The sequence below is a fragment of the Canis aureus genome, chromosome 28 (assembly GCF_053574225.1).
Source record: "Canis aureus isolate CA01 chromosome 28, VMU_Caureus_v.1.0, whole genome shotgun sequence".
Classification (NCBI taxonomy): domain Eukaryota; kingdom Metazoa; phylum Chordata; class Mammalia; order Carnivora; family Canidae; genus Canis; species Canis aureus.
In genome coordinates, this window is record NC_135638.1 from 19609023 (window position 1) to 19627174 (window position 18152).

The 18152-nt window shown below is 40.4% G+C and overlaps 1 protein-coding gene across 10 annotated transcripts in view; it reads left to right on the top strand.

Moving 5' to 3' along the window:
• Positions 1–1746: 1746 nt before the first annotated feature.
• The window catches only part of STAU2 (staufen double-stranded RNA binding protein 2), a 297993-nt gene continuing 281587 nt past the window's right edge, over positions 1747–18152 (top strand). Inside the window, exons 1-2 of one of the 10 annotated variants that reach the window (XM_077876554.1) lie at positions 1747–1879; positions 10084–10149. In XM_077876554.1, coding sequence (XP_077732680.1) covers positions 10132–10149 — 18 coding nt within the window. In that variant the 5' untranslated portion in view covers positions 1747–1879; positions 10084–10131. Of the gene's footprint in view, positions 1880–2389; positions 2540–2995; positions 3125–10083; positions 10150–12856; positions 12914–18152 lie in introns of those variants that run through there. The other 9 variants (XM_077876553.1, XM_077876549.1, XM_077876543.1 and 6 more) reach the window with 9 other exon arrangements.

Genomic DNA, 18152 nt, shown 5'->3' on the forward strand with positions numbered 1-18152 from the left:
GTATGGCAGGACAAACATCTAATTACCAAACATCTGCTCTTCTTATCATCCTCTGAATCACCCTCCTCCCATTTGAAGCCCCAGGCTCCTATCCCATTTCTTAGCTTAGGATGGCATATAAACCTCAATTGTCTGACTTGTCCTTGGGTCTCTTGTGCTTATGGGGCTCCCATAGGTATATGTAGTTAGGGTTTCTCTTGTTTCTCTGTTTTATATCAATTTTCCATCAAGAATCTAGAAGGGTAAAGGAAAATTTTTCCTCCTCAACAGGATTAAAAAAAAATTAAATCTATTTTCGGGTTAAAATGTAACATGCACATGCTTCCCTAGTTAGCATGTGGATAACCAAAGACTTAAAGTCAGCTATACGAAAAAGTTACAGGGGAAATAAAGATTCCAATTGACTTTAATTATCTGAATCAAATGGGATGACATTTCTGACCACTCTAGAGTAATTCTTGAAAGCATAAACTCATCCATTTATTCTGAATGCATTTACTTCTACCTCCTTGCAGCTGGATACTGGGGGTACAAAGAGATGTGAGGCCCAGAGCCTGCCTTGAAAAGATGCACTGTTTGGTGAGGAGTGATGGGCTCAAAACAACTGAACATACCTATGGTGCCAGAGGAGAGAGTCAGGAGACTCTCTGAGCACTGGCCTGATCAGAGGAGTCAGAGAATGCCTGTCAAGGAGCTGATTTTGGAAATATTTGAAGGATTGATTTCTTCACCCCGTGAGGAGAGATGGATTGCAGGGGGAGGGCTAAGAGCCTATGGAAAGATGCTAAAGTGGTAGGCTTGTCTGGAGAACTGCTGCTGGTAGGAAGGGCATGTATTCATTCAAACCAACAAATATTCAATGGTTGGGAAACCAGAAGACTCCGATCAAGGGCTAATGCAGATTTAGGCAGGGTCAACATGTTGAGGGTGAGGGAATTGGCAGAGGTGGAGAGGGAAAGGAGTTTAGGAAAGCTGTTAGGATGAGATGGTAGCAGTAGCTTCTATCTTACCACATGCCAGGCCCAGTGTAAAGGGGCTTCATATATAAGCACATTTAAATGCATATTATCATCTCTTGAACAAAAGGATAAACAGACCCAGAATAAGTAACATATCCCCGGTCCTGGAAGTTAGCAAGTGGAGAACCAGGCTTGCTTATCTAAATCGCGTGCCCTTGGCTTAACCACTAGACTATTACTGTCCCCCCCCCCCCCCCCCCCAGTTGTAGATAGAACTATCCATTTTAGGTGATGACTGAAATCCTAGGCTTGGTAGACATTTTCCAGGTGGGGATTGGCACTGGGAAGGAACCCTGGGAATAATAATGCAAATGGGTAAGTTCGTGAAAACACAGTAAGAATTCTATTTGCAGACTTACTTTATTGTCAGATTATTTTTGGTGCCATTTACTAAATAAAGGGTTGACTTCCCCCGGGCTTGGCCGGGTTGAGTCGTCTGGACATCTGTAACCCACATCAAAACCAGGACGAAGCAAGAAGCAATTGGAGTTTTCTGGCACTCTTGCCTCCACAATCTGGGATCTAGGGCACTGTCCTAAGATGGTCCTCATTTTTGGTTCTGAGGATTTTTTTTTCATGTACCAAATGCGATTTTATTTTATTTCATTTTATTCTTTTTGGTGTCAGAATGTGTCTGGCCGCTGCCGATCTCGGCGAGCAGGTGCTCACGGATGCATCAGGAGTGTTTGCAGCGCGCGACGGCGCCCCCCCGCCCCCCCCCCGCTCCCCGCCCGCCTCCTCCCCGCGTCTGGAAAGGTGCAGGCTCCGCGGAACCGTGGCTCGCTCAGCGGCGGCCGGAGCCGGCGCGGGATGGTCGCGGGCCCCGCGGAGCCGAGGCGGCAGCCCGAGAGCCGGGGAAGGTAGGCGCGGGGCGTGCGGGGAGAGCAGAGGCTCAGCGGCGCGCAGGCGGAGCAGCCGAGCGCAGGTGTGGGGGGCGCAGCCGGCGGCGGGGAGCCGGGCCGGGCCGCGGGCGGGGGCGCGGAGGCCGCGGGCGGGGCGCGCTCCCCTGCCCCCCCCTCCCCGCCCGGCTCGTCCGCGTCCGCGTCCCCCCGGCCTCGGCCAAGCGCCCGGGCCCCGGGGCCGGCTGACCGCGGCGGCCGCTGCGGCGGGGGCGGGGGCGGGGGCGGGGGCGGGGGCGCTCGGCCGCCAGGGGGCGGGAGCGGCGCCGCGAACAATGGCCGCGCTCGGCCGCGGGCGGGCGGAGGTGCGGGGCGGCGGGGCCCGGGGGCGCGCGCGCAGGGCTGGCTGGGGCGCGGGAGCGGCGGCGCAGGCGGGGGCGCGCGGCGGGAGCGCAGGGGAGGCGGGAGCGGGCGGCGGGAGCGGGCGCGGGCGCGGGCGCGGGCGCGGGCGCGGGCGCGGGCGGCGGGCGGCGGGAGGCGGGCGGAGGCGGGGGGCGGGGAGCCCGCGGGGTGGAAGCCGGCGGCGGCGGCGGCGGCGGCGGCGGCGGCGGCCGAGCGGGGTCAGTTCTCCGTCGTGCTCGCCAATGTGGGAGCCGCCTGCAAAGTGTCCGCGGCCACAAGGTAAATACGGAGGTTGGGGGCGTCCGGGAGGCCTGGACTTCCGCCCCGCCGGCGGACGGGGAGGAGGCAGAGGGCGCTGGGGAGCCCCGCGGAGAGCGGCCCCGCGGCGGCCTCGGGGAGGAGGGGGAGGGGGAGGGGACGGGCCGCTGCGGGTGCCGAGGGCTCGGGGCCCCGCGGAGGGTGGGGGGCGCGCGGGGCGGGGCGGGGCGGGGCGGGGCGGGGGGGCCGGCACAGGTGTCGGGAGGGGAGGAGCGGGGAGCCGGGGAGGCCGGCGTCGGGGGCGCCCGGGCCGGGGGCTGCAGGTGGGACGCTGGGGCCCGGGGCGGGGGCGGGGGCGGGGGCGGGCGGCGGCGGCGGAGCGAGGCCGGGAGGGGCTGCGGGCAGGGCCCCGGGGGCGCGGGGGGCGGTGCTCGCGGCTATTTCTGTATAATGGGCAAGTGGCGAAGACGTAACGCGCCGAAACGGGGAGTAGGTGGGGCCGAGGGGACCAATGTATCCTGTGACAGGCCCGCCCTGCCGCGCCTCGCGGGGACTGCGGCGGCGGCTCGGCCTCCAGGGGCAGCGGCCCTCCGTGACCTTGCCGAGGTGAAGGAGCGGGGCGGACGGAGACAAAGCTCGGTCCCTGCGGGGGCGCGGGGCGCGGGGCGCGGGGGCTGTTCCGCAGCGCGGGCGCCGGCTCGCCCAACTGGGAGTCCTCGGGCGGGGGCGGGGCTGATGGCCTCGGGCTTCTGGAAGTCCCTGGAAAGACGTGCAGAATGGTGCATTTGTGAAGGATTTTCTTGGGAAAGGGACCGTACTCGGCGAGCCCCCCCCCCCCCCCCCCCCGTGGTGATGTAGAGATGGGCCTTTCGATTAAGGGAATGTACCCCAGGATGTTCAGGTGGGTGGTTCCTGCAGGGAGGATAGAGATAGAGGATCCTTTAAAGGTATATGACTGACTGCTAGCTGAAAAACCCTTGCTTTTAATGCCTGATTTCACAATTTTAGTGAACTTTTGCTGAGCATCGCTTCCCTTCTGATGCATCCTTACGTTTTAAGAAATCGTGGTTAAAAACGCTTGGATTCAGAATTGGGGATGGGAAGGCAGGATAATAGTAACCTTGTAAGGAGAGTAGATTGCAACATTTCTCCGGGAGGGTATTTCTTCCCTAGTCCTTTCTTAAGAGGATTCAAATATACTGTTAGGAATTGAGCTGCAGTGGAAAAACAACAACTCTTTGTTAATAAAACAGTCAAGACCAAGACATCCTGCATCTCAGTTGTTTTGTAATATGGCAAGTGTTTAATTTTTCAGCTTGTCTGTATTTTACTGCAAACCAGAGCTCTCACGTATCACTTGAATTGTGGATTTGCTGCATTTTGCAGCAGGCCTGTATTAAATTTGTGAGGCATTTATGCCAAACTATGTGGTGTGTATGCTGGGTTTTTTTTTTTTTTTTTTCCTACTGTGATTTCAACTCCACTCACGATTGCCTCATTTCATTACATAGCAATGTAGTTTGAAATTTATTCCTAAGCGATAATTGGTAGGATATAGTGCATATTTCCTGACAAATCACTGAATTTTTCCTCCAAAATCTGCTTTGTATTTGTAAAAATGTTGCTGTGTAATCAGAGTATGTATTGTTAACTACAGGTAGAGTGGCATCTCGTTTTTAAGTTTTAACTTTTTATTTGGAAATAATCTCAAGCTTACCAAAAGGTAGCAAGAGTAAGAACACTACAAAGAATCCTTCTGTAACCTTTACTCAGATTCACCTGTTACCATTTTACCCACCTACCATTAATGTCTCTCAGCCATATGTACCTAATATTTTTTCCCTGGACCATTTGAGGGTAAGTTGCATCATGACTCTTTATTCCTAATTACCATGGAAAATCATATACATTTTATATTTTAGCTTACTTGGCTAGTCTGGAATGAAGTTCTAGGAGAAGAGTGGGTTGGTTTGCTTTTCAAAAATAAAAGAATATAAAAAGTATCTGAGATAATATCTAACTTTTTAGTGTGTAAACAATACGGAAAGTGAGGCTGAGTGGTTTTCTTGTTTTGGGATCAGATTCTGAAAGGTATAATTGGCCAGTACGTTGGGGTTTTTTCGTTGCAGCTAACCTCTTTACTATCATGCTCTTCTTTTGTTCACTTTGAGTTCCGGGTGTCATCATTTATATGTACAGATCATAATAGAAGAACCTAGATATCACAAAATTGAATTGTGTTAATATTAGAATAGTTGGAGACATGCACAGTGAGATCAAACTATGTGTAGATATATTTGTGCCTCCTATAGGCACTCAAGAAAATATTAGTTGAGTGTCCGGAACCCATAATAATTATAATTTATATTTATGTATGTATAATAATTTGATTTTAAGTAAATCTCCAAAGTTCTCTATAAGGAGCCTTACCATTATGTTGTTCTAGAGGTCAAGACCTTTGTGACAGGAACAATTTTAAGAAGTGAAATCTTTATAAATTTAATGTATAATAAAGAGATGAGGACTTCATGCCACAACACACTTGGTTTTAATCCCAGCAGCGTAGACTATGGGATGTAATTCAACTTCTAGAAAAGTGGAGATAACACCTACATCCCAAGGTAATGAGGACTAAATGAATTAATATAACAATGGCAAAATATAGCATGTGGTATATAACATTAGTGTCTGATAAATATTTTCTTTTTTCTTGGTTTGTGGTGAGATTTCTGTATACTTAGAATCTTTCATAGGCTCTTTGGAAATAATTAAATTTATGCCAAATTATTTTGCTTTTCTTACATAAAAGTTTTTTTGGGTACCTACTTTTAAAAAGAAATGAGAATTTAAAAAACCCGTTTTTTTAATGCTTTTTAAGGACCCCATGAATAAAAAAATTTTTTTTATTAAAAAAACTTTTTTTTTTAAAGAGATTTTATATATTCATGAGAGAGAGAGAGAGAGAGAGAGAGAGTCAGAGACATAGGCAGAGGGGAGAGGCAGGCTCCATGCAGGAAGCCTGATGCAGGACTCAATCCCAGGATTTTGGGATCATGCCCTGAGGCAAAGGCAGATGCCCAACCACTGAGCCACCCAGGCGTCCCACCCATGAATTTTTTAGAGTAAGAAGTTTTTGTTGATGTTTGGTTTTATGGTACTTTGGAGCCTAAGAATGGTGGTAGTAAATGTTTTTTCTTTTCATATTGTCAAGCAAGAAAGTTAGGTGAGGATTACCTGTCAGTTGTGGGATTATGGGTGCTGATATAAAAATTTATAGATTAATTTAATAATGCCATTTTAAGAGGCGGTATTAAATTGTTGAGGATTTTGTAGATTTTGTTTTTACAGCTTTCAACTGATTAGCTGGGCAAAATGTAATAATAAATGCAGCAAGTTATACCAGCAGTAGATTTCAGATACATGTTGGACTTCCAATTCTTCATAAGCAGCAAGTTTTCTACAGTTAGTAGTATCCTCTCTCCATAAACTGCCCTGCCTGTTTTCATTTAGTAGCTTGGAATCTGGAACTGCATGTCCTAATGTGCCTGATTGGATGTCACTGTAAGGCATTTTTGGGACATGTGAATAGGTTTCTCTAAAAGTACTTAGCTGTAATCGGAATGAACTGTAGCTGGAAACTTTGGCAGAGGAGAGAGAGGTGGATTTTATGAAATCACAGGCAGCATAAAACTGCTCTGCATTTCATTGATGTTTTATCAGGTTGTTTTAAATACAGGACAGTAGAGTAGGCATATCTGTAAAGGAGAAATGAAGTGTTAAAGACGTGGCACTGTGGGCATCCTGAATTGTCCATAGTGTGGTTGTGAATTATAATTTTTATATTGATGTAAATATGATATAATTTGTTGGTTAAAAAAAGAATAACTTCAGGGTATTTTCCAGTTCCCTCACAGAGTGCTATTATAGACAGTTTCATGTTTTAATTTGTACAGATCTTTGTAGTTGTGAAGGAGTGGCTTACAGAATAGTTAAAATTGTATGGTCAGTTTTAAGCAAATAGGTGCTTTTATTTTTGTTTCTTCCTATAACTACCTTTTTGTATGTCAGAAGATTAGAACTTTAAAAAAATGTATCCTTATACTTTATTGTGTCTACTTCTTGGAATCAGCCACTAGTGTTATAAACTCTAATATTGAAAAGCACCCCTATATTTATTGCAGTATTATTTATAATAGCCAAATTATGGAAGCAATGTAAGTGTCCCATCAATAGATGAATGGATAAGGAAGATGTGGTATATATATGTACAACGGAATAATTAGCCATGAGTGAAGTCTTGCCATTTGCAACAACATGGATGGATCTAGAGACTACAATGCTAAGTGAGATAAGCCAGTCAGAGAAACAAATGCTATATGATTTCACTCATATGTGGAATTTAAGAAACAAAACAAATGAACAAAGGAAGAAAAAAAAAGACAACCCCCCAAAAACACTCTTAACTGTAGGAAGCGAGTGGGGGTATGGGTGAAATAGGTGAAGAGGATTAAGAGTACACCTGCCATGGGCACTGAGTAATATATAGAATTGCCGAACCACTATAGTATACATCTGAAATTAATATAATACTGTATGTTAGTTACATTGGAATTAAAAAAAGAAAAACCCTCAAAACTCTAATATTGAAGAAACACATACAGGTCTATATAGATAAGCACTTGTTACTCTTAGAGGCTTACATTAAATAAAAACAAAATTGGGTTTCTCAGATTTGGCAAGTGCTTACTAAATGATGTTGAATTCTAGAAGGTAAGGGACACTAAGTCACTGAGATGCTTTTAGTGGTTTATTCACATTTTAATTTCCAAATGAATTGTTTTCAGTTAAAAAAATGAAAATTGATCTGGTCTGTATTTTTAGTTATATCTAGTGTATTTTTTTTTTTTTACATCTAGTGTATTTTAATACCATTTGCCTACTCCTGTGCTTTTTTAGTGATTTCATATTTTGAATAAAATGTAAATGTGTAAGTTTCATAATTTATCATTTTCATGTTGTAATGTAACTCATTGCTCAAGTTAAACAGAGAATTAATTTTTTGACCTACCTAGAGATGTTAATACCTAAAACACCACAGGATTTTTTTTTATTTTTTAATTTATTTTTATTTTTTTTTACAGGATTTTTTTTTAATCTTTTTTTTTTTTTTTTTTTAAAGATTTTATTTATTCGTGAGAGACAGAGAGAGAGAGAGAGAGAGAGAGAGGCAGAATCACAGGCAGAGGGAGAAGCAGGCTCCATGCAGGGAGCCTGATGTGGGACTCCATCCTGGGACTCCAGGATCATGCCCTGGGCCGAAGGCAGATGCTAAACCGCTGAGCCACCCAGGGATCCCAACACCACAGGATTATAGAATTTTAGAGTTGAATGGATTGTCTTATTATTGTTACATAACAAACTACCCTGGAAAGTAAAGGGCTTAAAACAACAAACATTTATTATCTTAGTTTCTATGGGTTAGAAAACTGGGTGCAGCTTACCTTGTATTTGTGGTTCAAGGTCTTTTAGATGTTGCACGTAAGCTGTCATTGGGACTGTGTTCTCATCTGAGAGTTTGACCAGGGGAAGATCTGCTTCCAAGCTCTTTCATATAGCTCATTCATATAGCTCTCGGAAGGCTTCATTTGCTTGGGGGGTATTGGCCTGAAGGCCTCACTTTCTTTTGGGCTATTGGCCAAAGGCCTTTCTTAGTTCTTTGCCAACTGGGCCTGTCCAAGGGGTAGCTCATAATATGGCAGCTAGTTTCCTTCAGAGCAAACAGTGAGAGAATGAGACCAGGTAACTAACACCCAAGATGGTCATTGTGGTCTTTTTGTAACCCAGTGTTCTGAGTGGTATCTCATTATTTCTGTTGTATTCTATTTGTTATTTGCCTACCACAATTACTTTAGTTTACTTTTTACAGATTTAAAAAAAAAATAAAAAGAACACAAAGATACACAAAGTAATTATCCAAGGCTCAAGAGGTAAAATCTGAAGAGCTTGGAGTAAAATTCAAATTATGTGATCCTTAGCCATTGTGCCGTTTCTATAGCATATGATTCTCTTGGAAAAAATGAAAACTGTTAAAGATGTTGAGGCCGCTATTCTAAAACATATAGATATAGAAAACTTTCAAATTCATTTAGAATTGACCCCAATTTGTCATCTTAAGAAAATGGTAGCCATATATGTATATATGTGATCTGTGTGTGTGTGTGTATAAAACTTTTGCGTATGAGGGAAAGTTTAATATTAAAGTTTCATAGCATAAAGTTTTCTACCTAAGTGATTGGATTTAACTCTTTTGCTGCCTGTATTGTTGCTTTTTAGATAATTTTGGGGAGGGTCTGTACAGAATTTCTTTTTTTTTTTTTTTTTTTTTTAGTAGGCTCTACACTGGGTGTGGGGCTTGAACACAGAACCCATAGATCAAGAGTTGCATGCTCTACTGGCTAAGCTAGTCAGGCTCCTCCATAGATTATTTATTTATTTGCTTTTAAAAATATTTTATTCCTTTATTTGAGATAGAGAAAGCGAGAGAGAGAGAGAGAGAGAGAGAGAACGAGAAGAGGGAGGGGTAAGGGGAGAGGGAGAAGTAGGCTCCCTATTGAGCAGGGACCTGGACATGGGGCTCCATCCCAGGACCCTGAGATCATGACCTGAGCCGAAGGCAGACATTTAACCAACTGAGCCACCCAGGTGCTCCTGCCATAATTTATTTTTTATGTAAACTTTTACCATTATAGAATCCATGATTTATTTGTTTATAAGATTTGGAGGTTTTGCTCTTCTTTAGTATCTATTTTTAAATTAAATGTAGAAGAGATTTGCCACATGAAAAGAAATACAACCATGGTGAGGAGGTCAGACCCAGAAGGTAACAAATCCAAATCTAACAATGAGATGTGTCAGATGGTGATTTCTTTCTCTGAAAATTTTATGTGAAATTATTATGCAAGCTGTTTTTATAGTTTTATAGTTTTATAGTTTGTGATAAAACCACAAACAAAAAAAATCCAGCTAAGTACTGTATACTCTTCCATACCATGTAGAAGAGTATGTGTTGCATTGTCTTTAGCCTTAATTTAGCTTATAGAGTTTAGGAATGAGGCTGTTTAAAACGTTACTAGAGAAAAGGGAGTATACATTAAATATTAATCTGAATTTTTTAGATTATTTTTAATAGCTTCGTTTTTGCTGGAATTATCTTAGAATTGTAGAGCCAGAAGGGACATCTTTCATCCTAGATCTACATTGTCCACTATGGTAGCTGTTAGTTATATATAGTTATTTAAATTTAGATTAACGTTAAAGAAGATTTAAAAAAATTAGAAATTTACTTTCTTGGTGCATTAGTCACATTTCAGGTGCTCAGTAGCCCTTTGTGGCCATTGGCTATTGGATTAGGCCGCGCAGTTATAAAACTTGTTTATCATCATAGAAAGTTCTGTGTTGATCTAGATCTACTCCATTTTATTTTTGATCAAGGGCATATGTTTAAAGTGCTAATCATTGAGATTACCAACTAAGATGAACTTTATTTCTTCATTTTCATTTTTCAGTTTTTGGAGCCCTGAGGGATACAGCAGTTTGGTCAATATTGTTTTAACATGCTTCAAATAAATCAGGTGAGTTTGTGTTAAGGCATGTCCTACTTATTAATATGGTGCTTCGGCCATAAATTGTGGAACGTTTTAACCCAGCTTTTCTATAACCATGACCTGACCACTGCTTTATAGAGCAATTACGTACTATATATTCATCATAGGAGACTGTGCAGGGCAGGTTGTTTAAGGATTATAGTGATAGTTGTGAAAGTTAACTTTTGAGTGTGCAGAGCAGAAGATGCATCTGTTCTGTTTGATGTTACATCCCTCCAGGATTTGGTCTGTTCAGAATGCTTACAGTTGTGATCTAGCTTCAGTAGGTAGCAGTTTTACAGACGGAAAGCATTTCTAGTGACAAATCTTGTGACGTAGTTTTATCAGTGTGTTAAAAAAAGTTCCTTTTCTAGGGCACTGGAAAAGGCTAGAAGGAGGTGCCTTGCTAAATAAACTTTTGCATATAATGTTTTAGATTTGCTGAAAGAAATATTTTTCTTAGGTCTTGGCATTTCTCCAAGAACTTTATACATTTAATCTTATCCTTTCTGAACAAATAGGGCATTGTATTATAATAATAGAAAATTCTTTGTTTTATTTCAGACTTGTAAATTAAGAGAGAAGTAATTAATTTGATTGCAAGAAGTAATGAATTTTTCATGTGCATGATTTGAGGAAGTAATAACACACCTGCCCCTGCCTGCCCAGTCCACCTTGTCTAAGTAATAGCCTCTAGTTCCCATGCATCGCATACCATCTCTAAGCCAATGACTTCTAAGTTCATACTTAGTCTAGATCTCTTTCCTGAGCTCTAGACCCGTGTAGCAGTTTCCAACCTGATCTCTTAACTTGGGTGTCTTTATACATCTCAGAATTAACGTGGACCCAGGAAACAATCTAAATGCTTTCAATCTAAATGTTTCAGTTCCTGGATTGGGCAAGGTCATTCCAGCTGCAGGGGCTTTGCATAGATTATCTCTGCCTGGGCCTTTCTTTCCCTCCCCTGTGGTTGACTCACTTGACTCCCCAGCCTAGTATTTGCTCTCAGAGTACCTTGCCCTTTTATTTAATGAAATCCTGACATTTGCAGTTATATTCAAATATGTAGTTGTTTGCCTAACATCTCTGTTCCTTGTTAGGCCATATGCTCTATGAAAGTAGTGACTTGGCTTGTTTATTCTTATTTCCTCAGATCCTAGAATAGTTTTGCTTATGGTTTTCATATATTTGCTGAATAAGTGGATGGTTGGTGCTAGGGTTGTCACTAAAGCAAGGAGATCTCCATTCTTTTCAACAGTAATCACCTAATTGTGTTGTCAGTTTAGGTATTATGTGCTTGCTTTACACAAATGCCATTAACATAAAATCTCTTTCTCATGCAAAGTTATTCCTTGATTTTCTCCTTGTACTAGAAAATTTTCTTGTGCAATGAATATTGCTTTCATCAAAGATGTTACTAATGTAGGTTTAAAAGAATCATAAAGCTGTACCGTGTTTAGTGCTTTTTGTACTTTCACAGTTGCTGTCAGATCCTATTGGATGTATTGGTGGAGCTTTATGAGACATGACTTGCAAACTATGTTGTAGGTTGGTGTTGATGCTAAATGTATGGATACCTGCTGTTAATTATACAGGTACAATCAGAATAATTTTTTTTTTATAATCTGCCATAGACAAGTGGAAAGAACTCCTTTTCATGCCAGTCAACATCATTGAACATTATAGATTAGTCCAGTGAAGATTTATTGTTATGTTGGATCTACTGGTCCTGTTGAATCAGGCCTTACACAGCAATTTCAGGCAACATTCTGCAGGGCCACAAGCAGTTTCCCTGTCCAAGAAAATTTTCTAGTACAAGGAGAAAATCAAGGAACAACTTTGCATAAAAAAGAGATTTTATGTTAATGGCATTTGTGTAGAGCAAGCACATAATACCTAAACTGACAACACAATTAGGTGATTACTGTTGAAAAGAATGGAGATCTCCTTGCTTTAGTGACAACCCTAGCACCAACCATTGTACACAGTGCTTGGAGATATATGTGCTTTGCTTGTAACACACATATATGTCTAGACTCCCCTCAGGATTCTCTCTTGTTATCCCCTAAGTTTTATCCCCCTCACCCCAAAATGTTCAAGCCTGAAGAGAAAAATTAATCTAATTTGGAATAGAAGTTATAGAGAAGACTTTTTTTTCAGCCCAACTTAAAGTTGCCTTGAATTCTTAAACTTATGAGTGATTGATGTTTTATCATTTTCGAGGTGACTGCTTTCCCATCAGAGTGTAGGCTCTCAAGATAATGTGAAAAGGCATGAAAAGGTGATTGAAGCTGACACTTACCTTGAAGCAGTTGAGGTTTTTACTGCATGATTTTCAACACTGTCTTTTTGATTAGTAATAAGTTTTTATTTGAGAGGTCTTTTTGTCTGTTGTCTTAAGATGCCTGAATAGTACTAACATTCTTCCATGTGTGTTCTTAGTACTACTTAAAACAAGGCTATTGAAATATTTAACTTGGTGTTAATTCTGCATGACATTATTATTATTAGAGAGCATGGGAATGTTCCATGTTCTATTACAGTGATGGCACTTCTACCTTTAAATTGTACTCTGCATTTTTACTTTTGCTTTTTAAGAATGTGTGTTGTCCATGTGCAACTCATGTAGAAAAATTAGGTAGTAGAGATAAGCAAAAAGAAAAAAATCACAAATGATTCCACTATTCTTTTACAGAGATAATCACTGCTAACATTTTGGGGTGTATACTTCTAGATTTTTTTTTCTATGCAGGTATGTTTTTATGTGATTCTATGTTACTTTAAAAAACTAGGATTATATAATATTCTGAAGTGACATTAATATTTTGTAGTTTGGAATTACTAAAATTTGTTTAATCAAATCCTTATTGTTGGACAAATTTTGTATTATAGTTAGTGCCACAGTGTTTGTTTTTTTTTTCTTTTTTAACATATAATTATGTTCCTTTGTCCATTATTTTCTTACAGTTAATTATTAGGAAATACTGGTCAAATGGGTATGCAAATTTTGAAGATATTTGATGCATAAACACCAAAAATACAAAATAATATCTATTAGAATGCCTGTTTTCTTACTTTTTTGACAAATATTCAATGTTTGCCAATTTGACAAAAAGTGATACTTTGATTTGCATTTCTATTATTTGCTTCTATTTGTTGTTCTTTTGTGTTTTGTCTTTTTGTGAATTGTTTATATGTGTCCACTGATAACTTTTCCTTTTTATTTGTAAATAAAAGTTTTTGGATATACCCCCTTGAGAATTTTCTGAGCTAGCATTTATAATTATTACTTTATATATTTTCATTCGTTATTCAACAAATAATTACTGGGAACCTATGTTTCCAGGGTACTGTACTAAGTAAGAGTTTGGTATATTTTGGACCTTTCTCCCTGGTGATTAATTATAAACCCTTAAGGAAAGGAAACCCATTTTAGCATTAAGCTGTAGCAAATATAAATTAAGAAGGCACGTGTGCTGTGAAATCATATTTTTAAATGAGTGGCTGAAATAAGGCAAAGTTTTTTGGGATTAATTGATGAGGCAGATCTAAATAGCATATATTCTACAGAGTTTAAGGGGAAGTGTATATTAGGCAGCTGTAGCATTGGGAGAGCCCAGCAGGAGGGTATTAACAAGTCTCAGTAGCCTGGTGGTTTCTTTGAAAGAGTTATGGTGGTAGGTGTTGGGAACGTGAGAGCTAAGAGAAATCTTTAAGACCTGACTCACATGGAATGAGAGGACAGGTAGGACAACATGGCATTTCTGTGCCAGAAAAGTAGAAGCAAGGGGGAGCCAGGTGTTAGGTAGGAAAAATAAACGTGTATCACGATATACTATGAAGTATAAAGCCAAGTTAGGATTATCAAGAAATTAAGGCCTAGACTTTAGGGAATAATGATACCTATCTCACAGGTTTATGGTGAGGAATAATTGAACTAATAACAGAGGCAAGATGCCTCGCTTTGGCCCTGGTACTATTGCTAATGCAATTAATAATTGCTGTTGCTATTGCTGTCTGGCTTTAGAGATTGATGAGAAAGGACGGCAGACGTTTAGGTTAGTCATTAGAGTAGTTGTTTGGGGGAATGAAAAGCCACTTGAACATTTCTCAACTCCAGGTGTGCTGTAAATGCTCTCCTCCCTCTTGCCGTAGGCACCAAGGACTTTATTCTTTTAAAACTTGCTGCTACTTCGTTATTTTTTCTCTAAGTCTGGCTGTGGAGTAGAATCTACAATCTTGCCATCTTTCCCAAAGTCGTAGGATGCAGTTTATAGTCTGAGGATTAAAAAAAAAAAAAACATAAGGAAGTTAAAATGTGTAAGCAGGACTTTGGCATTTTGCCATGTTGGGATAACAGGATTTTTCCTCTGTGTGGCCAGCTTCCAAGATGGCCCTAATGATCTCTGCTTCCTGATACCTGATTATTCCATTGCATAATCCCCTCACACATTGTTTGTGTGGTCAATAGAATATGGTGGAAGTGATGGATAATCCAAGGATAGGTTATAAAAGACACTGTGGCTTTCGCCTCTTCTCTCCCTTTGTGCTGCCCTCCCCTCTCTATGCTCCTCCCCCTTGCTCATTCAGAGTAGTTAGCTGCCATGTTGTGAATAGCTCTATGGAGAGGCCCATGTGGTGAGAAATTGAGGCCTCCTGCCAACAGCTAACAAGGAACTGAGGCCTCTAGCCAACAGTGTGTGACTGAGTCTTCTTGGAAGCAGATCTTCCAGCCCTTGTCAAGTTTCCAGCTGTAAACTACTGGCCCACGGACATCTTGACTGCAACCTCATGAGATATCCTGAGCCAGAACCACCCAGCTAAGCTGCTTCTTGATTGCCGAACCTCAGAAACTGTGTGAAAAAAATAAATGCTTGTTTTTTTAAGATGCTAATAAGTTGGGGGTAATTTGTTATGCAGTAATAATATACCCTTCCTCCTTAAACAACTTGAGAACATATAAATATGTAAACAGTGATTTTTAGACGTTGGATGGCAGGTGTCATCAGACTGATTCCTGAGAGAATGGAAACAAATGAGGTAAGCTCTTCTATACCAGTTTGCAATAAAGCCTAGAGGTTGTTCATAGGCTGCAGTGCAAGGAGGAAGAACCAAAACAGCTCACTTTTGCTAAGATTAGGAAACAAAAGTGAGTTTGAGAAGGCCAAGGTGGTTAGAATTGCAGGGCACAGTGCCAGAGAGAAGAGACTTGGGGGAAGAGGGGTGAGTATATAAGTAAGTAAAAAAGTACACTCAAACATGAAAACATTCTGGAGATCTGCAGAGGGTGCTTCTTGAGTTTTTAACGGAGTTCCAATCTGTAAATGCATGACTAAGACCTACTCAAAGTCAGGGAAAGAACTACTGGAAGGCAGTAAGAAAACAATTTCCAGAGATCATGCAAGGCTGTTAATAGTTTGTATCTAGATCATTCGGAGTCTAAAGACCTTGTAATACATGAGGCATTGGGAAGAGTCCTCAGAAGACTTCAAATGATCCCAAGTAACTTAATTGTACACCAGAAAAAGTCCAACACTAGAGGAATGCAACACAATTCAGAATCCAACAATAAAATTTATGGTTTCAATCATTCAGTCAAAAATTACAATGCTTGCTTCACCTTGAATAAGGGATAGAACATCTAGACAGATCAGTATGGAAATAGAGGTCTTGCACAGCATTATAAGCCAGTTGGATCTAATAGATATACACAAAACACCCAGTAAGAGCAGCATACACATTTTTTTCCATGTGCACATGAAACACTCTACAAGGGGTAGTCCATATGTTAGACCACACACAAAAAAAAAATCTTTTTTTTTTTTTTAATTTTTAAATTTATTTATGACAGAGAGAGGGGGCCAGAAACACAGGCAGAGGGAGAGGGAGAAGCAGGCTCTGTGCAGGGAGCCCAACGCGGGATTCGATCCTGGGTCTCCAGGATCACACACCCGGCCGAAGGTGGCGCTAAACTGCTAAGCCACTGGGCTGCCTACACACACACAAAAAAAAAATCTCAATACAGTTTAAGTAACTGAAATCATAAAAGTATCTTGGTCACACTGGTGTGAAACTAGAAGTCAATAATACTGGGAAATTCACAAATATGTAGAAATTAAACAATATACTCATAAATACCCAGCAGGTCAAAGGGGGAAATTAGAAAATAATTATACACAAATAAAAATGAAAACACAGCATACCACAACTTAATGAGATGCAGCAAAAGCAGTGCTCAGAGGGAAATTTGTAGCAGTAAGTACCTATATTTAAGAAGAAGAGCTCAAAAGAATCCAAATAATCTAATTTTTCACCTTATGGAAACTAGAAAAAGTGGAGCAAATTAAACTCAAAGTGAGCCAAAGAAAGGAAATAATAAAGATTAAAATGGAGACAAGTGAAATGGAGTATAGGAAATAACAGAGAATCAGCATAACCAAAGTTCATTCTTTGAGGAATCAACAAAATTTACAGACCTTTACCTAGACTCAAAAAAAAAAGGGGGGGAAAGCAATGATGCATGTAACTAAAATCAGAAACGAAAGTGAGAATATATATAAAAAAAAAAAAAACGAAAGTGAGAATATTGAGGCTGAAATATTTATTTCTTTATTAAAGAAATTTCTTATAACCTTTTTAAGAGAATACTATTAATAACTGTATATTAACAAATTGGATAACCTACGTGAAATGGACAAATTCTTAGAAACAGATAACCAAAACTGACTCAAGAAGCAATAGAAAATGTGAACTGATCTATAAGAAGCAAACAGATTGCATTAGTAATAATAATAAAAAAAATCCCTCCCAAAGAAAGAAAAGTCCAGGACCAGATGATATTACTGGTGAATTCTGCCAAACATTTAAAGAATTAACACCAGTTCATCTCAGACTCTTCCCCAAAATAGGACATAGAACACTTCCTAATTCAGTGAGACCAGCATTACTCTGATACCAAAGCCAGACGCCATGAGAAACAATGCAAAAATTACAGATTGATATTCCTTATGAATACAACTGCAAAAATCTTCAACAAAACACTAAGAAACTGAATCCTGTCGTATATTTAAATGGTTATATACCATGACCAAATGGAATTTATCCAGGTAGGAATGCCCAGAGCTGTTCAGCATAGGGAAATCAGTATAATACACCGCCTTACTAGGATGAAGATAAACAAACAAACATCATCAGTTAATAAGGAAGACTTTTGAAAAATATAACACCTGTTTGTAATAGAAACACTCCAAAACTAGGAAAAGAAGGGAAATTCTTCAATATGATAAAAGGGATTTATGAAAAACTCACAGCTAACTTCCAATTCAACAGTGAAAGACTGAACACTTTTACCTGTGATCAGAAACAAGTGTGCTTACTTTCATACTGCTCTTCAACATTGTGGTAGGAGTCCCAGCCAGAGAAGTTAGGCAAGAAAAAAGAAAAAACATCCAAATTGGGAAAGAAGTAAAATTGTTTCTATTTGTAGACATCATGAACTCATAATAAAAAACCCCAAAGAATCTGCAAAAACCCACTAGAGCTAATACACAATTCAGAAAAATTGGTATAAGAGCAACACACAAAATAAAATTGTTTCTGTATACTAGCAATGAATAATCCCAAAAGGAAACTAAGAAAACTGTTCCATTTAATATTGTTCAAAAACCTAAGGAATTGAAAGATTTGTATACTAAAAGCTACAAAACATTGTTGAAATTAAATAAAATAACTTAAAGAAGACCTAAATAAATGGAAAGATATTCTGTGTTATTGTTGAGGTGGCAGTACTATGCAAAGCAATGTGCAGATTCAATGCGATCTCTATCAGAACTCTAGTGACCTTTTTGCAGAACTAGAAAAGCAGATTCTTAAATTCATATGAAATTGTAGTAGGCCCAAAACAGCCAAAACTCTGTTCTTGAAAATGAATAGAGTTGGAGGACTCATACTTGTCCATTTCTAAAACATACTGTAAAGCTCCAGTAGTCAAA